This window comes from Tiliqua scincoides, chromosome 8 (genome assembly GCF_035046505.1).
Source record: "Tiliqua scincoides isolate rTilSci1 chromosome 8, rTilSci1.hap2, whole genome shotgun sequence".
NCBI classification, from domain to species: Eukaryota; Metazoa; Chordata; class Lepidosauria; order Squamata; family Scincidae; genus Tiliqua; species Tiliqua scincoides.
Genome location: NC_089828.1, coordinates 40045454 through 40072821, shown reverse-complemented (window position 1 = coordinate 40072821; position 27368 = coordinate 40045454). Strand labels below are relative to the sequence as shown.

The 27368-nt window shown below is 45.2% G+C and overlaps 1 protein-coding gene across 1 annotated transcript in view; it reads left to right on the top strand.

The window, feature by feature from the left end:
* SEMA6B (semaphorin 6B) overlaps nucleotides 1–27368 on the top strand; it is a 189721-nt gene that overhangs the window by 142792 nt on the left and 19561 nt on the right. The window contains exons 6-12 of the mRNA XM_066635054.1: nucleotides 13115–13216; nucleotides 15651–15741; nucleotides 16458–16577; nucleotides 18388–18476; nucleotides 18982–19199; nucleotides 20286–20417; nucleotides 26786–26935. Of these exons, the coding sequence (XP_066491151.1) occupies nucleotides 13115–13216; nucleotides 15651–15741; nucleotides 16458–16577; nucleotides 18388–18476; nucleotides 18982–19199; nucleotides 20286–20417; nucleotides 26786–26935 (902 nt within the window). The remainder of the gene's footprint in view (nucleotides 1–13114; nucleotides 13217–15650; nucleotides 15742–16457; nucleotides 16578–18387; nucleotides 18477–18981; nucleotides 19200–20285; nucleotides 20418–26785; nucleotides 26936–27368) is intronic.

The window sequence follows — 27368 nt, the reverse complement described above, 5'->3', positions numbered from 1 at the left end:
GAGGGACCGTGTCAAACGCCTTCTGAAAGTCCAGATATATAATGTCCACGGGTTCTCCCGCATCCACATGCCTGTTGAGCTTTTCAAAGAATTCTATAAGGTTCGTGAGGCAAGACTCTCCCTCAGCAAGGCCTGTTCGTCTATGTGTTTTGAGATCCTATCTTTGATGAGGCATTCCACCATCTTACCCGGTATGGATGTTAGGCTGACCGGCCTATAGTTTCCCGGGTCCCCCCTCTTTCCCTTTTTAAAAATAGGCGTGACATTTGCTATCCTCCAATCTTCTGGCACCATGGCCGTTTTGAGGGACAAGTTGCATACCTTAGTCAAGAGGTCTGCAACTTCATTCTTCAATTCCTTAATAACTCTTGGGGGATCACATGGGGGACAAAAGAAGCAATATAAAGACACACTGAAAACCTCTCTCAAGTCCCTGGATATTGACACCACCACCTGGGAAATCCTGCAACAAGACCGATCGACATGGCGCATGTTGATCCACCAAGGCTGTCAGACATCTGAAGCCAGAAGGACAACCATAGCACAAGAGAAGCGAGCAGAGCTGCAAATGCTGCAACAGTGGTGCATACACATGTCTGCCCGACATGTGGCAGAACATTCCGTGCTCGTATCGGCCTTATTAGTCACCTGCGGACACACCGTGGACAGTCCACAACCCCTTAGATGTCAAGGTCTTCTTCGAAAATGTTGGACGAACATCATCAAACTGCTGCCTGAGGTGAACTTCCTCAGATCACCTCATTATGAGGTGATTCATTGTAAGCAGCCTCAAATATGTTGCCTGGGAACAGAGAATAGAAAAAAAAATTAAAAACCAAAACCTGTTGTTCTTTCAAACCCAGAACAGTTCTTGGTATTTAACCTTGTAACCCCTGAGATTCCAGGGAATCTGCCTTTCCATTTCCATTTAATAGCCAATCCCCTTGCAATGGGGGTTGATTGGAAATAGGCAGGCCAGGACAGAGGGGGGGGGGGCCAGCTGGCATGCTGCTGGGGATGGGAAGGGGATTTCTACTTAATTTCAGCCAGCGCTGCTGTCCTGGGAAGTCCACTGGGTGTAGGGGACCGTCCGCAGGACTCCCTGTGCCTGCAAAAGTGTAAAAATAAGAATAAAAAAATAAAAATAAAAAAATGGACACTTCCAGTTTTTGTGATGAAACCAGAAGTGTCCTTCCCCCCACCCTTTTTTTTACAGTTTTGCAGGCACAGGGAGCCCTGTGAAGGACTCCCCGCACCCCTTGACCCTCCAGGACTGCAGCATTGGCTGCAAGTAAGTAGAAAACCCCCCTCCTGTCCCTGACAGCAGCACGATTCTGGGGATCACGTTGCTGCCTCCCCCCCCCCCACAACAACTTACAGTACTCCCAACTCCATTGTAGGAGTTTGAGAAGCACTGCTCTAATTAAGATAAGATAAGAAGGCCTGTGTTTGAGAGCAGATTGTGTATCACTGGCATTGACAATTTGTTTGCTCATATTGAGTATTACTTGAATGTGTACCAATGTCAGCCATTTGGATTAAAGTTCTTATAATGATCCATGAGGTCAACTTAGTAACAGAATCTTGTGATGCCGCATTAGATGTGGAAAGGGACAACATCGATCAGACAGATATCCTGAAACTGAGAGAGAAATGAAATGATGTACTTGAGGAAGCGCCGCCTGTGTCAGTCAAAATTGGTGTGCCAGAAACAGGCGTGCCAGGTACACAAAAAACCCAATTCAAAAAGATGCTGAAAATTATTTCAGGGTGAATGTGTTCTACAGCATAATTGACTTTGTTATTAATGGCCTTTCACATCCCTTTACCGCAGTCAGGGACATTTGTGGACTTTTTGATGTTTTTGTGGCACTTTAAGCAGTTAGATGAGAATGAGTTGTCACAAAAACCTAGCCATTTTCAGCTGTGATACCAAAATCACATTTCAGATAATATTCAGAGTGAAGTATTTCTTAAAAGAATTTTTGATGTGATTTTCAAGCTCACTGCTGTGTCACCAAGAAAACTATGGCCTCTAATGAGGCCCACTCTAATGAGACCTTTAGGGCCCACTCCTAACCAATTTTCCAGTGCCGGTGCTGCTGTGCCTATAGGGTATACACTGCTTCCTGTTTTGGGGAGGCAGTCTTGGAGGCCTCCTCAAGGTATAGGAACATTTGTTCCCCTACCTTGGGGCTGCATTGCGGCTGCCCTGGTGCTGGAAAGTTGGATAGGATTGGTCCCTTAGTGTTCTACAATTACTTTTGGTCCACAATGTTGCAAGTATAGTTGAATGGTTTAGCTATTTTGAACATCAACAGTGACAAGGCAAAGCTGCTTGATTTTTCTGGTGTTATTCATACATTTTCCAAAAAAACAGCGCATTAAGCATTTCTAAATGTGAAAAGTGATGCCCATTTCTGTTCTGAAATTCCCAATACAGAATGTATTTGGTGCTTCTCATTACAGTACTGTTCTTTTAGTATCGTCTTAATAGCTGAATTTGCACTAAGTTTGCTTGAAACTGATCGCAAGGTTTAAGAGGGAGATATTTTAAGCATTTTGGGGCTGGCATTTTGGTGAAATAATTTACTTCTGAGTTAATCTTTGTATTTTTGACATTGTATTTGGGTTTCTTGTCTCATATAGCTGTAAGAATAAATTGTTTAATTTCTTGTAAGTGATTGTAATTTTGTGCTAAATAAGTGGCTTCTTAGTTCTATTTCTTTTATTCTGTTATATTACTTGTTAATATTTCATACACCACATTTATATACCCATACAGAAATCATATGTATATAGCATTGATTGCAAAAGTACTTGAAAAGTAGTTTGAAATGGAGCCTATATTTCCCATCTGGCCTGTGCCTATATTCAGCTCTAAATGGCCCTGCCATGGGTTCAGTTCAGGTTTGTCAGTACTTTTTAATTCTCTGCTTCATTTCTAATGGTTTCAACCACTAATTTTTAAAAGTGATTCAGATCCCTTGAACCATCCCTTGAATCATCTTAGACCCATTTCTCACAAGATCATATTGAACTATTTTGCTTGCCATGTAATTCTATGAAATGAATACAATGATAATTATTTCAGCTGAGAAAAAAATTATAAACCATTTTGTTTGTAATTTATAAACTTTTTACAACAAAATAAATATAAAGGGGAAATACAGTATTAATCATGCAATAGCAAGCTGAGTGCCGAGTTATTTGAACTGCTTATTTTGAACTGGTGACCATTTTTTGTCTTCAGGGATTCGGGATTAGTTCAAGTTTATGTTAAGAAAAGAAAGGCTCCACAAAGAAAGAAGGGCTCCACTAAATCCAGGAGGGTGCCCACATGGCTAACAAGCCAAGTTAGAGAGGCTGTAAAGGGCAAGGAAGCTTCCTTCCATAAATGGAAGTCTTGCCCTAATGAAGAGAATAAAAAGGAACATAAACTGTGGCAAAAGAAATGTAAGAAGGTGATACGGGAGACCAAGTGAGACTATGAGGAACGCATGGCCAGCAACATTAAGGGGAATAATAAAAGCTTCTTCAAGTATGTTAGAAGCAGGAAACCCACCAGAGAAGCAGCTGGCCCTCTGGATGGTGAGGGAGGGAAAGAGGAGATAAAAGGAGACTTAGAGATGGCAGAGAAATTAAATGAGTTCTTTACATCTGTCTTCACGGCAGAAGACCCTGGGCGAATACCGCTGCCCGAACGGCCCCTCCTGACCAAGGAATTAAGTCAGATAGAGGTTGAAAGAGAAGATGTTTCAGACCTCATTGATAAATTAAAGATCAATAAGTCACCAGGCCCTGATGGCATCCACCCAAGAGTTATTAAGGAATTAAAGAATGAAGTTGCTGATCTCTTGACTAAAATATGCAACTTGTCCCTCAAAACGGCTATGATGCCAGAGGATTGGAGCATAGCAAATGTCACACCGATTTTTAAAAAGGGAAAGAGGGGTAAGATGGTGGAATGCCTCATCAAAGATAGGATCTCAAAACACATAGACGAACAGGCCTTGCTGAGGGAGAATCAGCATGGCTTCTGTAAGGGTAAGTCTTGCCTCACAAACCTTTTAGAATTCTTTGAAAAGGTCAACAGGCATGTGGATGCGGGAGAACCCATGGACATTATATATCTGGACTTTCAGAAGGCGTTTGACACGGTCCCTCACCAAAGGCTACTAAAAAAACTCCACAGTCAGGGAATTAGAGGACAGGTCCTCTCATGGATTGAGAACTGGTTGAAGACCAGGAAACAGAGAGTGGGTGTCAATGGGCAGTTTTCAGAATGGAGAGAGGTGAAAAGCAGTGTGCCCCAAGGATCTGTCCTGGGACCGCTGCTTTTCAACCTTTTCATAAATGACCTGGAGACAGGGGTGAGCAGTGAGGTGGCTAAGTTTGTAGACGACACCAAACTTTGTGGTGATTGTGATGTGCTCCAGAAGGATCTCTCCATACTGGCAGAATGGGCAACAAAATGGCAGATGCGCTTCAGTGTCAGTAAGTGTAAAGTCACGCACATTGGGGCAAAAAATCAAAACTTCACATATAGGCTAATGGGTTCTGAGCTGTCTGTAACAGATCAGGAGAGAGATCTTGGGGTGGTGGTGGACAGGTCAATGAAAGTGTCGACCCAATGTGCGGCGGCAGTGAAGAAGGCCAATTCTATGCTTGGGATCATTAGAAAAGGTATTGAGAACAAAACGGCTAATATTATAATGCCATTGTACAAATCTATGGTAAGGCCACACCTGGAGTATTGTGTCCAGGTCTGGTCGCCACATCTCAAAAAAGTCATAGTGGAAATGGAAAAGGTGCAAAAGAGAGCAACTAAGATGATTACGGGGCTGGGGCACCTTCCTTATGAGGAAACGCTACAGCGTTTGGGCCTCTTCAGCCTAGAAAAGAGGCGCCTGAGGGGGGACACGATTGAGACATACAAAATTATGCAGGGGATGGACAGAGTGGATAGAGAAATGCTCTTTACACTCTCACATAACACCAGAACCAGGGGACATCCACTAAAATTGAGTGTTGGGAGAGTTAGAACAGACGAAAGAAAATATTTCTTTACTCAGCGTGTGATTGGTCTGTGGAACTCCTTGCCACAGGATGTGGTGATGGCGTCTGGCCTTGACGCCTTTAAAAAGGGATTGGACAAATTTCTGGAGGAAAAATCCATTATGGGTTACAAGCCATGATGCGTATGTGAAACCTCCTGATTTTAGAAATGGGCTATGTCAGAATGCCAGATGCAAGGGAGGGCACCAGGATGCAGGTCTCGCTCCCTGGGGCATTTGGTGGGCCGTTGTGAGATACAGGAAGCTGGACTAGATGGGCCTATGGCCTGATCCAGTGGGGCTGTTCTTATGTTCTTAAGTTCAAGGTAACCCAGATATTTTAGGTTCTGGTTCACTGAAAGAAAAGAAAAAATCACCCTCCCTGAACTGGTTTGTGGATTTGGCTTCCACTTCAGTTTGATTCCCTTATTAGAAGGGCCCCTTTCCCCAGCATCACTTGTTTTAGAAATGATTTTTGCCTTTTTAAAATTGAATGCCACTTTATCTGTCTTCCAAATTGGCAACAAGGATGGCTTAAGAAGAAGGAGAAAAGCAGCTACAGAGAACTCCTCAAAGAGCTGCTTTTTTCCTCTCAGGCCTGCTCTGAAACCATGGAAACCAATAGAAAAAAGGTGCTTGGATGGGAGAGAGAAAAGAGGATGAAAACCTACAATAGAAACACAAAGACCTATGCTAGAGAAGGCATCATGAGAGGGAGGTTGGAGGGTTCCTGGGTGCAGGGCCTTGATCCAAAGCTCTGGGTAGGTGGTGTGCATGCACAAAGGAATGTTTTTCTTTTGGTGTGGTGGGAATACAGGGGAGGGAGGAAAATATATGTTTTTCTTCACATTTCTGCTGAAACATTACAGCCCCCAACCCTAAACAAAGGTGGGTGTGGCCTGGAAAGGACTGGCAGCCCCAGCCTAAGGCACCGAAAATGCCTGCCGCTGCATCCTGCGCGCTCCAGGCAGCAGCCACCGCCTCCTTCTCAGGAGAAGGAAACTTTCATCCCCTTCCCCCAGGTAAAGAGAGTAGCCCCACAATGGGGCTATTCGATTCACTGCCAACGGAAAGGTCAGCCAAATCAAGAGCCTCCATGTAAGGCAAGCCCAACACGGAGGGCAAGCCCATCTGGTGCAGCAAAGCCTCCCTCCTTCCCCACTCCCAGAACGTCTCTTCCCCACCCTCTACCCCCTCCCCCATCCCTGGAACGCCTCCTCCCTACCTCCCCCCACACCCCCACTTACCTCTCCGCTGCTCGGTGGTCTGCGCGACTGCCCGGCAGTAGCCCAGTGCTGGCCAGCGCTGGGCTACCACTGGTGCTTGCCCGGCGGTAGAGCCTGCAAATGTGCCTTATGGCATGTTTGCAACAGTGCATGCCAGCTGTAAGCCGGCGCGCACAGTTAAGGATTGGGCCGTGGGTCTACTCCAGTGGCGTCACTATGGAAGCATGTGTGGAGCAGGTTGCCCCAGATGTCACCCTCAGGAGGGGTGACACCACACCTCCCAAGTTTCCATTTGGTGATTTTCAGCCAGCTCCAGGCCCAGCCCCCTTGTGCTCGTACCAACAATTGTGTTTTGGCTTCTCACCAGTGATAGCACGAAGCAACTGGGCCCAGAGCAGACCAATTTTCAAACAGAGGAGGTCTGGAGGCAGGCTTTTCACATTTAAAGTTACACAATAACCCAGAAGGTTGAGGGTGATGTGTTTATGTTGTTATGTCTCCCAGTCCCACTCCGAGTCTTCCAGAACACTGGGCTTCTGCAGGTTAGCACCTCACTGGGTGGCACCACTCCAGAGATGCCTCTGGTCTACACTATACCAGTATAACCAGATTGTGCTTCAAGAAAAGTTGAATTATGTAACATATTCCTATTGCTGGGATTGGCAAGCCGATCTACATAATTTATGCCAACCTAGGAATTAACCCTGCAGAAAGCTGTAGCCCACAAAGAAGAATGATAGGGAATTCCTGGAGTATTTTAGGATTTTTGATGTTTTCGTGCTGCAGGAAACTTGGGCACAGAACCCAGTATATTTTTCGGGATATAATGCTTTCTGTATTCCAACTTGGAAAGCCAATGTCAGAGGGCCTGCCTCATCAGGCTTAGTCACATTCATCTCCAAAGGATGCAAATCAAGGGCCTTAAAGATAAGGACGGGTGGTTGCATAATTCAGGCCACCATGGTTATGGTTTGTGATGTGAAATTAATTTGTGCTAATGTATGTATTCCTCCTTCACTCAATTGTAAACAGTGTTTTATATACTGGAGCTCTCTTTTGTACTGTATGGCAGATTTGGAAAATGCTTATCCTTCGCCCAAAGTGCTGATTATGGCGGACATGAACACAAGGGTAGGAAACATGAGACAAGTTTTTTATAAGGCGCCAGAGGTGGACAATGAATCAATTAGATCTTATGAAGCTCTTGTGAATCATATGCTCTTGGAGCTGGGGTGTCAAGTGACCCTTCCAGTTAACCAGGGCCTCAGAACTAAAGAGGACTTTCAACTTTGACGGAGCATGTAGGGAAGTCAAAATGCTAATTCGACATGCATACTGGGCATTCAGAAACTCTAAGATCCTTTGCACTGGCACAGATGCACTTCGTTAAAAACAGTTGCGTCAAATAGTCCTAAACAAGAAGGTGAAGTTTCACCAAACTCAATGGGAAAAGCTCCTAAAGGCAATTTCTTTGAAAAACTCTAGAGCAGGGGTGTCCAAAGTTTTTAGCAGGAGGGCCACATCATCTCTCTGACACTGTGTCAGGGGCCGGGGGGGGGGAGAATTAATTTATATTTTAAATTTGAATAAATTTACATACGTTTGCATAAATGAATATATTAAAGATGAACTTATATGAATGAATGAAGGTCTTGCAATAGCTCAAGGCCTATAAAAGGCCTTGCACAAAGCAAGGCTGGCCTTTCCTTTGCTGCCGCTACTGCATCACAAACGTGAAACAGCAAGCAGTGGAGGGAGCCCTCATCCCACTGCTCACGCGAGAGGTCAAACAGTTGCCCTCATGCTGAGAGCAGTTGCATCGGGCCAGTGCGGGCTCCAACAATCCTCCGGAGGGCCAGAGGCTCATTGGAGACTGGGGACTCCCTGAGGGCCACATTGAGAGGCCTCGAGGGCCGCAAGTGGCCCCAGGGCTGGGGTTTGGGCACCCCTGGTTTGTAGGATTAGGTATGAAGTAACATTGCATAGCAAGAAAGTATCCTCCAAGCATGTACAGAGTGGCACTCCCCCTTCACTGAGCAACTGCAGTGGTTTTAGAATGAAGAAGCAGACGTGTTCTAGGGAAGGTGTGTGGAGATATTAAAGGACCCCCATCCAGGTTCACCTTTGAAAATACTGTGTAAATACTACCACATCTCTTGACAGTATTCAGAGATTCCAGTCCAAAAATGTGTTCCAAACTTCAAAGCTTGTATCTTGTGTTGGTCCTCTCTGAACCTCATCATAGTTCTTCATACTTTCTCTGCTGTCCCTCCCCGTGAATGAGCTCTCTCCTATTCCTTCCCTCCAATCAATTTAACAATCCCTAGCCAGTCCTCACACATCTCCCTCCTTCCAAGGCTCCTGGGCAACTACCATGCATCAATGGGCGAGGCAAGGCATCTCATACTTGATGAGGAACCAAACCAGAGTCATCTGCTTTCTAGATTCTCATGGAACCCTATCAGTCCCTTCTGTCACATTATCTCTATTGACTGCACTACCACCTTCTGGCCATTTGCAGTGATGGTGCTGTTGCAAAGCAGAGAGTAAGCTAGCAGTTCCCTCCTCTGGCAAGCTACTGAGTAACCCAGAATGCAAGGCATACAATTCTACCTTGAGATCTCTTGCACCTTGTATCCAGTATACTGTATATGCCACCTAGAATATTGCAGGGACCATAGAGTTGTTAATTAGCTATGGCTGGGGCTAGCTTACCCTGTGCCTGCAAGGATGCCAAGTGGTTCCCCTTGACACTGAAGTGGACCCCTCCCACACACCCCAACCCCTGCACAATCTAGGATTGGGGGAACAGTCTTCCAAGTCAGTGTGCCTGGCTTCCAAGCAGTTTTAAGACCTGGCATCTCTCCTTTTTCAGAAATCAAGCAGTTCCCCGGTTGGGATTAAGCCTGTATGACCAGAAGTGATTAACATAATCAGGAATCATAATGCCATTAGAGAAATCTAGGACACATATCATAATGTGGTTATATAAATCCATGGTGCAGACACATTTGGAATACTGTGTACATTTCTGGTCTCCTCTCCTCAAAGGAGACTGTAGAGCAGAGGTCTCAAAAGAAGTAAAAAATATGGCGGGCACAGAAAAGGAGAAGAGCATTTGGACGGGTGTCTGTGTGAGGTTATTTGTCCCAATTATTAGATCCCTGGAAGAGAAACACCTGTTACAGCATATTTCAAATTATCAGCCCTATCCAAAACATATTTTCTCTGAAATACCTCCATCAAAATAAATAAGGTTTAATTTCAAGTAAGCATGTTTAGAATTGCAGCTTTATTTTAAATTACCCATTTATAAATCAGCCATGGGAGGGGCAGGAGGGCAGGGTAGCTAGATACTTGTCTAGTACCAGCACAGACCTGGGAAAAGTGCAGGAAAGGAGCAACCAAAATGGTCAGAAAGCTTTCCTATAAAGCAGGGGTGTCCAAAGTTTTTGGCAGGAGGGCCACATCAGCTCTCTGACACCGAGTCGGGGGCCAGGGAAAAAAAAGAATTGATTTACATTGAAAATTTGAATAAATTTACATAAGTTTTCATAAATGAATATATTAAAGATGAACTTATATGAACGAATGAAGGCCTTGCAATAGCTCAAGGCCTATAAAAGGCCTTGCACAAAGCAAGGCTGGCCTTTCCTTTGCTGCCGCTGCTGCATCACAGATGTGAAAGAGCAAGCAGTGGAGGGAGCTCTCATCCCACAGCTCACACGAGAGGTCAAACAGTTGCCCTCACGCTGAGAGTAGTTGCATTGGGCCAGTGCTGGCTTCAACAAATCTCCGGAGGGCCAGAGGCTCATTGGAGACTGGGGACTCCCTGAGGGCTGCATTGAGAGGCCGCGAGGGCTGCAAGTGGCCCCCGGGCCGGGGTTTGGGCACCCCTGCTCTAGAGCAGTGGTTCTCAAACGGTGGGTCGCAACCCACCAGTTCATGTAACGCTTCCCCTGTCCCTTTAAGGGGATCACATCACTAAGGGAGGCAAGGGGAGTTGCTTTGCACTTACTTTGAATGATGTAGGGCTGCAGCAGGTTTCAGGAGGTGCAGGGAGCCCTGCATAGCCCTCCGCAGTGCTCCCTGAGGCTTGGAACATTCACTAAAAGCGGGTGCAAAACACTTCTGTTTTGCAGGAATAGGTAAAAGACTCCTATTCCTGATCAGGTCTTTATATATTATCACATCATGTAAGATTTGTTGTTCCCAGTCAGAGGACCTTGCCCCACCTGATAGCCACTAATAAAGGGGTCAAACAGGGTTGCATTTTGGCACCTTTGGTGTTCAACCTGTTTGTAAACACCTTAACCCCAGCCTTTAAGAATGTAAACAGCCGCTGCCCAAGTTTGGCAACCTCCAAGTTCTGCTGTTATTATACGCAGATGATATGGTCCTAATCTCGTGCCCTTGGGTGGGCCTCCTGAGACTACTTGAGAAAAGCGCCAACTATCTGCAAGCCAACAAGCTGGAAATCAATTTTGCAAAATCTAAAATCATGCTTTTTGTCAGTAGATGGAAAATTTATATATGAACCTGTAAGGGTAATAGGATTTAGCAGGTCCGGCAGTTCAGATATTTAGGTATCACCTTTCATTGTATTCTTGGTCTTCCCATTGCCACTCAGTAATCAGTGCACTAAACTCACCTTCTCATCAATTACAAAATTTTATTTTGCCCAGGGTGGCAGCTATGTTCCAGCTGCTCTTTAAGGCATATGAGACGAAAGTCATCTTGCAAACCCACTATGGCATTCCGGTATGGTTTAAGGGACTGGACCTTTCCACAGAGCGCATGCAATCTATTTTCCTGTGGAAAGCTCTAGAAATATCCTGCTGTGTCCCTTACTCTGTTTTGTGCCTGGAAACTGGTCTTTTACGACTAAATACGCAGGCTTGGTTAAGATCTGCCAGATTTTGGATGGGCATCTTCTTTAGTACAGAGAAGGATGGTCTTCTAATTCAACTTCTATCAGACCGGGTTCTACCCTGCAAGGTTGTAGAATTCTATGCCAAGATAAAATTGTTGGGTTTAGATACTGTGGGGCTAGGCATGCCAGGGTATGCTGCAGCACTTAGGGTTATTATTAGAGAAAGATCTTTAGATATTGAATGTAAGAAACTGTTTAGCAGAGCAAATACCATGTGCTCCCTGCTGTTGTTTTCATTTGTCTATCTGCATTCCAGCGACAGCATCTTATTTATACCACCTATATAAACCACAGGCAAGGAGGGCTTATATGCTAGCAAGATGCAATGCCATCCCTTCAGCCCTGTTGACAGGTCGGTATAATGGTATACCTAAACCTGAGAGACTCTGCCCCTGTGGAATGAAGTGTGTGGAAACTCTCAAACACATGTTTCTTTCTTGCCCTTTACATCAAGCCCCGCGCCAGATGTTTCTTGCTTCTATGCTTGTGAACTTGTGAATGGTTGGGCTGACGTGTTCTCTGTATCACTAGAGAGGGAGAAAATTGAAAATGTAGCCTCTTTTTTTCCTTTCTGTTCTGAGCTCCAGAGAGGTAGGTTTCAATTATAACCATGCTGATTGCATTGTGGCTGAATAGTCTGGGATTGTTTATGTGTCTGATCTAATTATTATTGTACAGTTGTTAAAGTGTGGATTTGTCTTAGTCATGTATGTATTTTTGCTTGGAATGTTGAAGCTGTTTTTAATGCCAATAAAGGTTCCATACATACACACATACTCATACATACACACATACATACACACATACATGCCCACAAACAAATTTGTACAAGCTGTGGTACACAGCTAGACTTGGCACCCAGGGGAAGTGCCACCAATCAGCTGGGAAACAGAGCACCATATAGGGCTTTCAGGCCCAGGATGGGGATTAGGATATCGCGGAGGCCTCCTATGCCCTCCCTGCCCTCCCCTGCCCCTAGCACCCCTACTGTGCCCCTGTTCAACCCCCTTCCCGCCGCCCATTGTAGGACTTACCCCAGCTGGTGGGCGTCGCTCCAATGCTGGTGGAGGCCTTCCAGCACAGGCCTCTCCACCAGCAGCACTGCCCTTTGTGTGGCCAAAATGTGCCTTATGGCATGTTTGCGACAGCGTGTGTGTCTGTTCCGTTGGTGGGAGCTGGTTTAGGACTGGGTTGCTCACTATGAACTGGAAAGTCCTTAGTTCAAAGTCCTTAGTTCACCTTTGACATAAACTCACTCCACTGCCTTAGTCAAGCCATTCTCTCTCTGTCTCAGTCCCCCATCTGCATCATTGGGAGACTAATCGTGGCCTACCTGATAGCGTTGTTTGTAAGGATGACTGAGATAACATATGAGGAAGATTTTGAGATAAGTGAGATATAAATGTTCAAAAAAGTAAGATATAAATCCTCAAAAAGTGAGATATAAATGCTAAATTTTAAACACTTGAATTTAAACACATTTCATTGGTTCAGAACAGATAAAGAAAACATGACCTGGTTTATATGGTGGGTAAAAATCAGAAAGGAGTTGGGTCTTAATCTGAGACAGGAGTCCTGGAACAACTTTTCAAAAGCCAGCAAAATGATAGTGCATGCTAGGGTTGCCAAAACCTGTAATTTCTGAGGCAGGGCCTGGTCGTGTCACAAGACTACCAACCCTTGGAAAACAGGGAAAGAATGGTAAAAGGCTGGAGCCCAGCAGTGGCCCCAAAATAGCCAGAGATTAACCTTTGCCACTTGGCTGCTTCATGAAGAAAAAAGTTGAAGAAATGCAGTTATTTTTTTTTTTTGCAAGCTGGCAACCCTAGTGCAGACTCTGAGCATGTGAAGAGTACTCTTTGCTTTGCACCCGTCATCACTTTGCTTCTCCTCCCCAGGCAGAATGCCGGAATTTCATCAAAGTGCTGCTCCTTCGCAATGACAACATGCTATTTGTGTGTGGGACCAATGCTTTCAATCCCATCTGCGCCAACTACAGCGTGAGTACTTAGGTCCACATCTATACTGAGGCCAGCTTAGCCAGTAACCAACCAGAGATAAGGTGTTTAGCATTTGTGATGTGGTGGCTGGGCCTCAGTGCTGATAGCAGGATGCTGGGGGTCCTGAAGCCCCACCTGTGCCTCCCACCTGCCCCCAGTGGGACACTGAGTATTACTGCTGCTACCAGTATTGCGGGTTCATCTTGACCAAGTGGACGCTCTCCAATGGGCATGACCTCTTGGCCAGTGCCCTACCTGGCCAACTTCAGGTGCCAGTCCTGCTGGACCTGGCCACTCCTGATCCCCTGGCACCTCAAAATCCAGATAACAAAGAAATGACGTTATTGTTTTAACATCTTACCTAGATTGACTCTGCTACTTGAGATGCTTTAACTGAAATTGGGTGTAAAACACTTGTGGTTCCGCTTACAACCTTTGATCAGTGTATAGGATCCTGGTCCTTATGTTCTCCCTGACTTGCCCACCTTTGCCTCTCAGTCTCCACTTCTGTGGCCTCCTACAGGGCCACCTGCACTTTTCACCCTCTTTGCCACCCCTATGTTCTGTTTCATGTCAGATGGAACAGCTCTCCCTTGCCATGACCATGTAGCCCTTTCAGATACCACTGCCTCTTTCCTGTGAGGCAGAAACCATCTTGTCCCAGGATTGTTAATATCTATTAAATTCCCAGATTCAATTTCAGTTGAATTTTACATGAACTTTGGCTTGGATTCGGCATGCACAGTAGAATCTTCAACTACTTCCATTTGAATGACAAATCCCATGCCATATCACAAATTGCTTTTCAAATTTCCTTCAAAGTTTTGTAAGATAGAGTCAAACCTTCACATGGAACCAAAAAAGATTTGGAGGAAAAGAAGAGGAAAGTGTTAGACCTGGACTTCCAGCAGTTCATCTGCTTATACTACTTATAAAGCTCACAAACTTATAAAGTTCACAAGTTTGTTACAGCAAATTAGGTTACTCTCAAATACGTGTAAAGTGACTGCTGCATCTACATGTGGGATACGTCAGCAGTTCTTCCATTTCCCACCCCCTTTTCTGTCATGTGTTACGTGCCTCTTTATAGATATGTTCCTGGCTGCCACTCAAATCTCCCCCTTCTTTAATTGGAATCTGGTTCAAGTATATAAAGTGGAACTTCCAGATGCCTGCCAGGTGTGGCTGCTACAATGGGTCAGACATCATGTGCCAAGTTCCAAATTGTTAGATGTAAAATCATCAGTATTCAGATGTTGGAGTACATCTGAAATCTGAAAAATTTCTTCTTTCTGTTGGGGAGGCAGCCTGGCAAACTTGATGGCTGAGTCAACAAGATCCAAGCAGTCTCTATATAGCTGGGTATCATGCAAGTTTCTTCTGAAAATTTTCTCCTCTAAATTTCTCTCTGGATTTTGGAGTTAAGTACCTGATCTTATTACTGAAGTAGAACTTATGCACTAGGAATCCATCTTTGCTCCATTTTAATGTCCTAATTTTGTCCAGAGTACTGTGCATGCACAGTTTTGCCACAGCTTTCAGTTCCTTTGTATCTACATGCATGTGCGTTGGGAAGCATCATAAAAAAATCTGTTATATACACAGTGTGCAATCCTAACTTGCGCTCGCAGCAGGCAAGCCAACAGGCCTGTGCTACATCCAGGGCCGAAAGTAGCGCGGTCTGAGTCAAGGGGAAACCTTTCCCCTTACCCTGCAGCAGCCCCAATGTGTCTACCTGGATCTGCATCACTTGATGAGGTGGCACAGATCTGAGCAGAACAGAGTGGCCAGGGGCTGGCTCCACTTTCCACTGTCCACCCTCCCCCCATCCCAAAACGCCTCCCTTCCACCTCCTCCCTGCCCCCCTGACCCCTGTGTCAGCCAAGCTCAGCCAATGAAACTCGCCTCTGCTCTGGGGCCCATGTCGGCACAGGGAGGCCTGTACATGAAGAGTGACGCAAAAGTACTTTGCAGTACTTTTGCAATACTCCCAGGCCAGCGCAAAGGGACTTGCAGGTTTGGACTGAATCTTTTGTGTGATGTTTTACAAGTGCTCCTACACATTTGGCAAAACACTGTACAAAAAGAAAAAAGACTATTGATGTAATCATTGCATCATTGCATTGATGTAATCATCAGTACATCAGTACTGTGAGAGGAAAGGATGCAAATTAGCTTTAAAAGAACTGAAAGCTATGGCAAACCAGTCATGCTCCAATTCCAGAAATAATTTTAGAAATTCTCCTAGCTAAATTAGCTAGTTAAATAAAATTCAGGAAGAGTAGAACACAGGATAGAGTGAAGCCATGGAATGATAAAAATGTGGAATAACAGAAATCCACTCTAATTTTGTCTGGGCCCTTTAATGCTTGACCTTACAGCTGATAATACCTTGGAAACTGCTACTATTTTAACCAGATTCTCCTTCCATCAGATGGATGCTCTAGAACCCATCGGAGATAACATCAGCGGCATGGCTCGGTGCCCCTATGACCCCAAGCATGCCAATGTCGCCCTCTTTACAGGTCAGTAAATGCCTGCAAGATGGAGAAGGACACATTTCTCCCCCAACACTTGCTCTTGAAAATTGGTTCACCACATATTTATTAAGAGAACCGCATGAGGCCACAGTCTCCAACCCTGTTGTGCCCTGAACCACTCATTTTCTGATGTTTCCTTGTTATTGGTGTTTTTTTAAATTATGTCTATCTGATCCTTTTTGAGCATCTATTATCATCTGTTTTCTTCAACCTCTATCTTCCTCCCCCCCCCCCCCGCCCCCAATTGCCATCTTTAGGTTAGATCCAAGGAACCTTGAGGGTGAGGAAAGTAAATGCTAGTGCTGTTCCTCAAATGCTTGTGCAAGAGTTCACAATGTGCTAAAATAGGCAGGTTCTGTGACTCTGCTTGCAAATGCAGAAAAGCATTTCTGGGTTTGGTTTTGCCTTCTTATACAACTTTCTAGCTGCATAAGGTGATAAGCAGTCCTTCCTTCCATGAGCAAAAGACACCTTCTGAATGTGAAAGGACAGCTTTGGATCCGATTCCTTGTCTTTGTATCTCTGCACACTCTCCTTTTTCCATCCATATTGCTTCCCATTGAATTACATCCTGCTTGCTTTCTCCTCTCCTCTCCACCCAAGTTAAGTTCCATGAACAGGCTATCAATTCCACCTGACATTATTTACAGCTTTACCTGCCAGCATATCTCATTCATTCTTCTCCTCTCTCCCCATGGCAGGAGGGATGGTTTTTACCGCCACGGTGACAGATTTCCTAGCCATCGACGCGGTGATTTACCGCAGCCTCGGAGACAGCCCGACCTTGCGCACTGTCAAGCACGACTCCAAGTGGTTCAAAGGTGGTTTCCTCACCAGACATTTGCACTTGGGCTGTTTCCCTTGGGCTGTACAAGAGGTCTTAAAAGCACTTTGGGTTGGGCTAACAAGAACAATCTGGAAAACCCTCAGAAACCCTAGCTGTTGATAATCCAGGTTTATCTGAAAATGCGAATATGGCTGTATTTGCAATTAATGCAGTATGTGACTTTGGTTCAAATTATAGGTTTCCCAGAATCAGAGGGGTGCAACATAGAATGATGTAGTGGCCCATATATTCTCTATTACAGTGGATAGACATAAGTATTTCAATGTTTTGCGAGTAATCAACCACCAGTTGCCATATTATGTCAGAAAAATATCATCGAGGCTATCCTCAAGGAAGTTGGGGTTGGGAGAGAAACAAAGAGGAGCTGTAGTTCAGTGATAGGCCCCATGCTTTGGATGCAGAAGGTCCTGGGTTCAGATCCTGATATTTCCAGGTAGGACTCTGTTAGTAGGACTGGGTTTTATAAGCAGTATAGACAGTACTAAGCTAGATGACATAGAAGTCAGATTGAGTATAAAGCAGTTTTCTGTGTTTATGTCCTATACTAGACAGTGGTGTTTTTGAACATTAAAGCTGCAACCATTACAATCTAGTTTTATGCATTTACTCAGAAGTAAATCCTATTTCATTCAGTAGAATTTATTCCTAAATAAAGTGCAGGATTGCAGCCTGAGTCAGTTAATGCATTGAAAACCATGACACATGCAGGCATCATCTAAAAACTACCAAAGTATGCTTGTTTTTACTAAAACATTTTATTCATATGCAAATCAATAGGAATTTAATTACAATAAAAGCTCTTTTAATTAATTACAATAAAAGCTCTTTTAATTAATCAGCTATAGGCACAATCCTAACCAAATTTCCAGCACTGGCATAGCTGTGCCTGTGGGGCATGTGCTGCATCCTGCAGTTGGGGGGCAGTTACGGAGGGCTCCTCAAGTTAAGGCAATGTTTGTTCCCTTACCACAGAGTCGCATTGCCTTTATGTCAGTGCTGGAAGGTTGGCTAGGATTGTGCCTAAGATTTCTTTTATCAGGTCTTAGTTAAAACATGCCCCTGCACAATCAATTGGTCACAGGGAATAATGAATAGAGCAGTGTTTCTCAAACTGTGGGTCGGGACCCACTAAGTGGGTTGCAAGCCAATTTCAGGTGGGTCCCCATTCATTTCAATATTTTATTTTTAATATACGAGACTTGATGCTACCATAGCATGTGACTGCATTTGGGGAAATGTTACAGACCTGTACTTTTAACAGACTACTACTTATATGCTTTTAACAATGACAGTAAATGCGACTTGCTCCTGGGTAAGTGTAGGTAGGATTGCAGCCTACAATTGTTAAAAATTTCCCTGCTCGATGATGTCACTTCCGGTCATGACATCACTTCTGGTGGGTCCCAACAAGATTTTTTTTCTAAAAAGTGGGTCCTGATGCTAAATGTGTGAGAACCACTGGAATAGAGAGTTCATTGTCTTTGTCAAAAGGGCCTATGTGCTTCAAAGGGAAGACACCAGGTCAGATGTGCTAATGACCTTGGTTTTAGGAGAAATGGGGCAAAGTTACTTCTGAACAAAGTTGACTTCTGAACATGCAGCTTGGCTCACCTGCCAGAGTCCTCTTTTTTTTTCTTTTTCCCTTAAGCAATTTTTCTGTAGCTTTGATTTTGAGAGTAGATTGCTTTACTTGATTTGCAGTGGGTCAAGATCTTTTAAGGACACTTCCAAAATTAAGCCCTGCTAACTCATCTGTTTGTCCTCTTCCTCTCTGACCCATGCAGAACCCTATTTTGTCCATGCTGTGGAGTGGAAGAGTCATGTTTATTTCTTCTTTAGGGAGATTGCAATGGAGTTCAACTATTTAGAGAAGGTAAGCTTACCAGTTTCTAGGCCACAGACTCCTTTCCAAGAACAGGTCCATAAAGAGGGAACTCCCATTCACTGATGTATTAACTTGATCTAGTAATAAGATGCCTGTTTAACTAGAAGTCTGAAATTAATCCACTTTTGAAACTGGCAATATTATGAATTAATGAAATTTCCAGGCCCCATTGCATTCCTGATGACACTACTTGGGAGTGCGATGAAGCCTGCAAGGTTTCCTATGGCCTGCTCCCCTATCAGTCTGAGTGTATTAATCTGCTGCCATCACATCTAGTTTGACCCCTGGGCAGGCAGTAAAACAGAGGTTAATCATGCCCCTGCCAGGATGCATTCAGACTGCATGAGTTGTGCCAGCCTACACTTAAACCTTACAGTCTTTCCTACATGGATACAATCTCTAAACTGAAGTCCAGTTTGTCAAAGCAAGCGCTCAAGAGAGGTGTTGACTTTTTTCCCCTCATTGACTGTCCTGACTGGTTTTCTTGGTCTAGCTGGTGGTTTCACGAGTGGCCCGGGTGTGTAAGAATGACATGGGTGGTTCACAAAGAGTGCTGGAAAAGCAATGGACTTCCTTCCTTAAGGCCCGACTCAACTGCTCAGTCCCAGGGGACTCTCACTTCTACTTCAACGTCATCCAGTCGGTCACCAACATTTTGGAGCTTGATGGGCGACCTGTGGTGCTGGCAGTCTTCTCCACACCTGCTAACAGGTCAGTTGCAAAGTCTAGGGTGTGGGAGCAGAGCTCAATATCAGGGTTCTGCCAAGAAATGCATGTTGTATAATACAGAAAAGAGTGCTTCTGGGCAGTGGTGTATCCAGAGGGGGGCAGCAGGTGCCACAAAGCGCCGTGTAAGTGGCCCCTCCCACTCGCCCTTCTGCAGTGGGACAGCCTCTGCAGTGTGGACAGGTCTACTTGTACATGTGCTAGCGAAATTACTGGCGCAGGTTCACTTGGATCCATGCAGCAGGATCAGGAAGAGGGCTAGGATTCAGCAGATGCCACTGCCACCGAACCTGCCCCCTTCCCTCCCGCCATTCTGAGGGGGAATGGCAATTTATCTGCCTTGGTAAGTCCGCCTGGATCCACTAGTGCACAGAGGAAGACTCTGACCTTCCTGCTGGCACTCTGGCAGTATAGGTGCATGCTGCTAGACTGTTGTTTATGACAGCCTTGCCAGTCAGCGCTTGCGGAACTCTCATTCTGCCAGCAAGGTGGGTGATAGGCAATTTCCTCCTTTCTTCCTCTAATCCTTGTAACAACTCCCAATTCTTTCTAACATGCTTCATTTCCCAGAGTCCTTTTTAAACCTCCCCTTAATCTTCTCCTTCTCTCTTGTGGGTCTTCTGGTAAAGGACACTCACCCCAACTGGCATACCTATTCTCACTCTCTTTCTCTTTCCCACCTTCACTTAATCTGTGCCTAATTAAATCATTTTATAGTGCAGGGCAAGAATCCTTGAGCTGTTCATTTTACTAGTTGTTAAGAAACAATATAGCACTTTATAACATTTCAAGCTATTCAGGTATATTATCTACTAATACTTACAACAACCTTGTAAAGTAGGTTAGTTTTGCTAATGAAGAGCTGACAGATTGACTACACTGATGTTTCATAGGTTGTTTCTGCAGAAAAGTGAGATTTGATTTCGGAACTTCCTGATTCATATCTCAGTCTTTTTTGCCAATACGCTATGTGAGTTTGAAAATGAACACTGATCCTGCAAAATGACTTGCATGTGGATGCTTAGAGTGCCTTTTCTCCAAGACCTGATGGCTCTACCTCTCTTTTCACAGCATCCCTGGCTCTGCAGTCTGTGCTTTTGATATGGCCCAAATAGCCTCTGTCTTTGAGGGGCGTTTCCGGGAGCAGAAATCCCCAGAATCAATTTGGACCCCAGTACCAGAAGAGTTGGTACCAAAGCCACGGTAAGTAAAACAGCACATGGTGCATAAAATAGTAAAATGACTTTGCTTCAAATCCACCATCATAGTTAAATGGAACCTCCATGTTCTGAGCAGTGTACCTTTTCCAACAAACAGGAGAGGATTGTTCAAGTCTTGCTCAAGCCAAAACATCTCTTGAAGCAGCACTCAAATTTTCCACCAGACTCTCCTCTTTTCCTCCTCCTACCACCACCACTTCCAGTGCCTTCCCAGCCACTTCTTTCAAAGCCCTCTTTACAGGGGAAGTGTTACAGATCTGTACTTTTAACAGGCTGCTCTGTATATGCTTTTAACAATGATAGTAAATGAGACTTACTCTTGGGTAAGTGTGGGTAGGATTGTAACCTAGGATTGTTGAAACTCTTCCTGCTTGATTACATCACTTCTGGTCATGACATCACTTCTAGTCAATCCTGACAGATTCTCATTCTCAAAAGTGGGTCCCAGTGCTAAAAATTGGAGGGCCGCAACTGTAGTGCATTCCATCCATGTGGAGGTCTTCATATGTAGGGAATTTTCAAACCAATCCCTCCCATCCTCAGATTAGGTTATAAGAACAGCCTGGGCTTGCAAGTGGAAACACAGGATGTCTTGGGAAGCAGTGTTTTTGTGTCTTCAGATATGTCTCAGCATTTTTGACATAGTATTAAGCTCTGAAATTAAAATCACTGAAAGCTGCAATGCAGCAGCACCCAGAGAGAGAGAGAGAGATCCTTAAATATTCCCTTGAACATAAGAAGGGTCCTTCTGGTTTAGACCATCTAGTCCAGCATCTTGTTCCCAAAAGCAGTCAACTAAATGCCTCCAAGGTGTTCACAAGCAGGGCATGAAGGCAAACAGCCCTCCCGTTTTGTTTGTCTTCCACCCAATGGTTCCACTGCAGGCCCTTTATCTCCTCAGTTTGCTGTCATTTATTTAAAAACCAAAAAACCAAAGCAGCTGAGAAGAAAAATAACAAAGAAAAACAATTAAAAATAACAACAAAAATAAAATGGCAACTGATGACAAATCCATCAACCTCAGCAGAACAGAGATAGGAGAAAGCAAACTGATCATCAGTTGCTACAGAATTTTCCTTAAAACTGTACTTGAGTTAACTAAACAGCTCTGAAGTATATTGAAATGCACAGTGCGATTGGTTTTTTGTTAATGTTGCCAGTAGATGGAGCTACTGCAGTCATGATAGATTTTGAAATGTAGGTATTAGTGATGACATAGGCATGTCCTATTAACAGTGGCATAGCTAAGGGGGTGCAGGGAGTAGCAGTTGTACCTGTAACTGCATTGGAATATCTGTATTCTATCAAAAGTTATGGCCAATTAACCAGAACATGAAAACACAACTGCCTTATGGAACAAAAAGTGGCTTTTTTAAACTCAAAACTGACCTATGAGACTGATTGTTCTGAGAGCCAAAGACATATTATGTTATTGACAAGTTGCAATGACATGTTATCATGATACAACATGAAACTAATAAGGTGTTAATATGAGTTAGCTCACATTTTCATGCATCATAATACAGTTACCCCTGCTAACTGGGTAAAAAGACACTTTTTCAAGTGGTGCCCCTCTTATATTTAGCAGGGGGAGAATAACAATCCCTCTTCACCCCAGCACAGTGTCTCGAACCAATCAGGGGCACACTTTTTATTTATTTACTTAATTAAGGGAGCAATCCAAACCTGCGCTGCAGCAGGCAAGCCAGGAGGCTTGCACTGCATTCAAGGCAGATTTGTGGGCGGCAGCAGCTCAGCCAGAGGCAAGGGGAAACTCTTTCCCTTACCCCTGGGTAAGGGCTGCTGGCCCCAATGGGTCTCCTCAGACCTGCACCACCTCTGGAGGTAGCGCAAGTCCGAGGAGAGCATTCTCCGTGGGGATGGGGGTTGGGATCCGGCATAACTGCCGGGTCCCAGCCCCACCTCTGGCTCCCTGCGCGCCCGCCCCCTGGGTGGCCCATTGCTTGCCCTCCCCCCACCCAGAAACACCTCATCCCCGCCCCCCATGCCTAACCTTGGCTGCTTGTGCCGGCGCAAGCGTGCTGACACAAGTGGCTGCTGGGAAGCCGCAGTGGAGACTTATACCAGCCTCCTCAGGCCAACGTTTCTTGGAGCGCTGGCCTAGCTTCCCGGCAAGGAGGCGCAAACGTGCTTTGCGGCTCGTTTGCGACCCTCTTATGCCGGCCCAAGGGACTTGGGCTGGCATAAGGCACACTTTGGATTGTGCCCTAAATTTGATTTTGTCTGGGGGGGGGGTTTTCAAATTTTCTTTGACCCCCACCTGGGAGTTTCTTTGACCCCCTCCCCAACTAGCAGATAGATGCCTTAGCTATGCCGCTGACTGGGAAGAGGCAGCATAGCAAGTGGGTGGTGAACTGCTGGGGGGAGGAGGTGGGTTCCTCCCAATCTTCATTTTTAAAAAGCTGGGGTGTGACGTCACTTCCGGTTGTGACATAATTTCCAGGGCAACATTTTGAGCTTGGCACTAGACTTCACAATCATTAGCTACGCCACTGCCTATTAATACTGGAATAAACTTTAAATTTCTTCTCCTACCACTTATTTCTACGTACTTTGAATGTTATTTTATTTCTTTTAAGGATCTACTAGCTCAGGGGTGTCAAACATAAGGCCCGGGGCCGGATGCGGCCTGTGGAATCTTCTTATACGGCCCTTAGGCTTTCAGCTGCTGAGTAGTACTGAGGTGTTACTGCTGAAAGGGCAGCCCACATGAGAATTGGGCTCTCTCATATCTTAAAATATGATCAAGATTCATATATTTTCTCTTTTGTTATTTGCAGCTAATGAGTTCCTAAGTGAGAAAAAAAATGTTAATTTTTGGTTATGACCTGTTTAACAACATCACTTCTTGCTTAATGCCGGCCCTAAGCAGGCATCATGAATGCTATGTGGCCCTCCATATGAAATGAGTTTGACACCCCTGTTCTGGCTCATTGCATTCCAAACTTTTGGAGTGGGTTGTGATTGTTTTGATTGGCGCATAACATTAAAAAAGTGACAGAACAGCTTTTAAACTGATCCCTGGGGAAAGCCGACAGGAGCCAAGGGGCATCCGGTTCGGAACTCCTCATCCCTATGGGACGAGGATGGGGAGGTTAGAGAACACCAAGGTAAAGGCAGACTAGGAGAAGAAATTGGGAATGATAGTATAATGGGATGTGATAGACAGTTTGGCACAGTGAGAGGATGTGGGGACAAAGGAGCTAATAAGCAGCCCATCCTGGGGCATTCCATGTACAAATGCTTTTATGCAAATGCCCGAAGTCTCCAAGCAAAGATGGGACAACTGGAATGTCTGGTGACTAGGGAAAACATTGACATAGTGGGCATAACAGAAACCTGGTGGAATGAGAAAAATCAGTGGGATACCACAATCCTGGGCTGTAAACTCTACAGGAGGAACAGGGAGGGGCGTGTTGGAGGTGGGGTGGCTGTTTACATTAAGGAAGGGATAGAATCCAGCAAAATAGAGATTGAAGGCGGGTCCGACTCCACCATAGAATCTCTGTGGGTTAAATTACCAGGTCTCAGGAGCGATGTAATACTGGGGGTGTACTATCATCCTCCAGACCAGAAATCGGAAGGGGACCTTGAAATGAGAAAAGAGATCAGGGAGGTGACAAGGAGGGACAGGGTTGTAATCATGGGGGACTTCAATTATCCTCATATAGACTGGGTCAATTTGTGTTCTGGTCACAAAAGGAGACCAGATTCCTTGACATGTTAAATGACTGTGCTTTGAGCAGCTAGTCATGGGACCCACCAGAGGACAGGTGACTCTGGATTTAATATTGTGGACCTCTAACTCAGGACCTGGTTAGAGATATCAGTATTATGGAGCCATTGGGGATCAGTGATCATGCTGTGATCCGTTTCGACATGCATGTCGGGGGAAGAATACCGGGCTAATCTCTCACAAAAACGCTTGACTTCTGACGATCGGACTTCCCTCAAATGAGGAGGCTGGTTAGAAGGAGGTTGAAAGGGAAGGTAAAAAGAGTCCATCTCTCCATAGTACAAGGAGGCTGCTTAAAACAACATTAATAGAGGCCCAGCAGAAGTGTATACCGCAAAGGAAGAAGGACTCCACTAAGTCCAGGAGGGTGCCTGCAAGGCTAACCAGCCAAGTTAGAGAGGTCGTAAAGGGCAAGGAAGCTTCCTTCCATAAATGGAAGTCTTGCCCTAATGAAGAGAATAAAAAGGAACATAAACTGTGGCAAAAGAAATGTAAGAAGGTGATACGGGAGGCCAAGCAAGACTATGAGGAACGCATGGCCAGCAACATTAAGGGGAATAATAAAAGCTTCTTCAAGTATGTTAGAAGCAGGAAACCCGCCAGAGAAGCAGTTGGCCCTGTGGATGGTGAGGGAGGGAAAGAGGAGATAAAAGGAGACTTAGAGATGGCAGAGAAATTAAATGAGTTCTTTACATCTGTCTTCACGGCAGAAGACCCTGGGCAAATACCGCTGCCCGAATGGCCCCTCCTGACCAAGGAATTAAGTCAGATAGAGGTTGAAAGAGAAGATGTTTCAGACCTCATTGATAAATTAAAGATCAATAAGTCACCAGGCCCGGATGGCATCCACCCAAGAGTTATTAAGGAATTAAAGAATGAAGTTGCTGATCTCTTGACTAAAATATGCAACTTGTCCCTCAAAACGGCTATGATGCCAGAGGATTGGAGCATAGCAAATGTCACACCGATTTTTAAAAAGGGAAAGAGGGGTAAGATGGTGGAATGCCTCATCAAAGATAGGATCTCAAAACACATAGACGAACAGGCCTTGCTAAGGGAGAATCAGCATGGCTTATGTAAGGGTAAGTCTTGCCTCACAAACCCTTTAGAATTCTTTGTAAAGGTCAACAGGCATGTGGATGTGGGAGAACCCGTGGACATTATATATCTGGACTTTCAGAAGGCGTTCGACACGGTCCCTCACCAAAGGTTACTGAAAAAACTCCACAGTCAGGGAATTAGAGGGCAGGTCCTCTCCTGGATTGAGACCTGGTTGAAGACCAGGAAACAGAGAGTGGGTGTCAATGGGCAATTTTCACAATGGAGAGAGGTGAAAAGCAGTGTGCCCCAAGGATCTGTCCTGGGACCGCTGCTTTTCAACCTCTTCATAAATGACCTGGAGACAGGGGTGAGCAGTGAAGTGGCTAAGTTTGCAGACAATACCAAACTTTTCAGAGTGGTGAAGACCAGACATGATTGTGAGGAGCTCCAGGAGGATCTCTCCAAACTGGCAGAATGTGCAGCAAAATGGCAGATGTGTTTCAATGTAAGTAAGTGTAAAGTCATGCACAATGGGGCAAAAAATCAAAACTTCACATATAGGCTAATGGATTCTGAGCTGTCTGTGACAGATCAGGAGAGGGATCTTGGGATGGTGGTGGACAGCTCGATGGACCGTCCCCCCTCCCCTCCCCCTTTATAGGAGTTGACAAGATGGGTGCCCTAGAGCATAAGTGCCTCTCTAGGGTGCCTGTCTCCTATCCTCTTATAAAAGAGGAGGGGAGGGGAGGGGCAGCTCAGTCTGCACCCAGGCACTGATGGAGAGGCAGCAAGCTGCCTCTCCGCAGCACTCCTGGGCGCTCCTCCTGGCGGGGGAGGGGGCAGGGCAAGGCTCCAAGGCGCCCCTGGAGGGTTGGCGCCCGGGGCATTTGCCCCGCTTGCCCCCCACAGGTACGCCAGTAACACAGGGCCTGGAGCAGTGGCCTGCCTGGCTGTTGTAGGGGCTCTCCCTTCAAATACCACCCCCTCCCCGGACCTGGAAGTAATTGTGTTTACATGATTTCATCACCACAATTACTTCCAGTTGCATACTGCTCTGAACTGCTGCCTGCTTTTTTTGTCTTGGAAAAATGCTGAAGAAGCAGGCAGCTGCTCAGAAAAGCACACAACCACTTGAAGAGTGGCTGCAAGGGGGGCAGGTTCTCAGGACATGGTGGGGAATGCAAACCCCTCAGGAGGCAAACAGGAGGTGAGAAAGCCACTCAGAAGCTGTGGAACCAAACAAATGACAATGACAACATGCAGGGAGGTTGCACGGCACAGTTGATTGCCACAGAGGTGGCATTGCCGCCCCTCACAGAGTACTACCTAGGAGCACAGTACCCCCGGACCCACTTCAGTTACGCAACTGGGCTGGAGTTGTAATTTTGCTTAGTTCTCCTCTAAAGAATGCTCTGGTTAAAGCAACAGGGGGAAAAATTGAAATTGGGAGGGGGCTCTGTCATGGAAGAGAGTTGGGGCGGCCTAGGCAATTATCCAAGAACATTCTAACCCTCATTCAGTCTGGCTTATGCACCTCTCCTTCTGCTTCCCAGGCCTGGATGTTGTGCAGCTCCTGGGATGCGCTATAATTCGTCCAGCTTCTTTCCGGATGAGATCCTCAATTTCGTTAAGACACATCCTTTGATGGACGAGTCAGTGCCATCTCTGGGCAATGCTCCCTGGATCATCCGGACAATGACTCGGTGAGAGAATGATAAAGTTTAAGATAATTGCATTCTATAAAAAAAGGAACTCAAAAAATAAGATCCCAAAATTTTTCCATTTTACTTTAACTGATTAATTAGCTAACCATTTTTATGCCCTCACTTTGCATGTATATAAAATATATTTTGCAAACCTCTGTGTGTATGTGCATGTGTGTTATGCATTTGCGGCTGTGCAGAAGGGTTAGGAAAATGAGCAGTTTCATTAATCTCTTAAACACTACAGCTAAGGCTATCTGGTTCTAATTAAATCTGTCTTAATTGCTATTTTATGTGAAATTAATCAAGCATCATTCCTGTTGTCTCTCAGGCCAACAATACACACCAGGAGATATTGGGGGGGGGGGGGGTTGTGGTTTTCTTTTCAGATTGGGCTTAAAAAAATTTATCTGCAGGATTCTGAGGGAGGGTG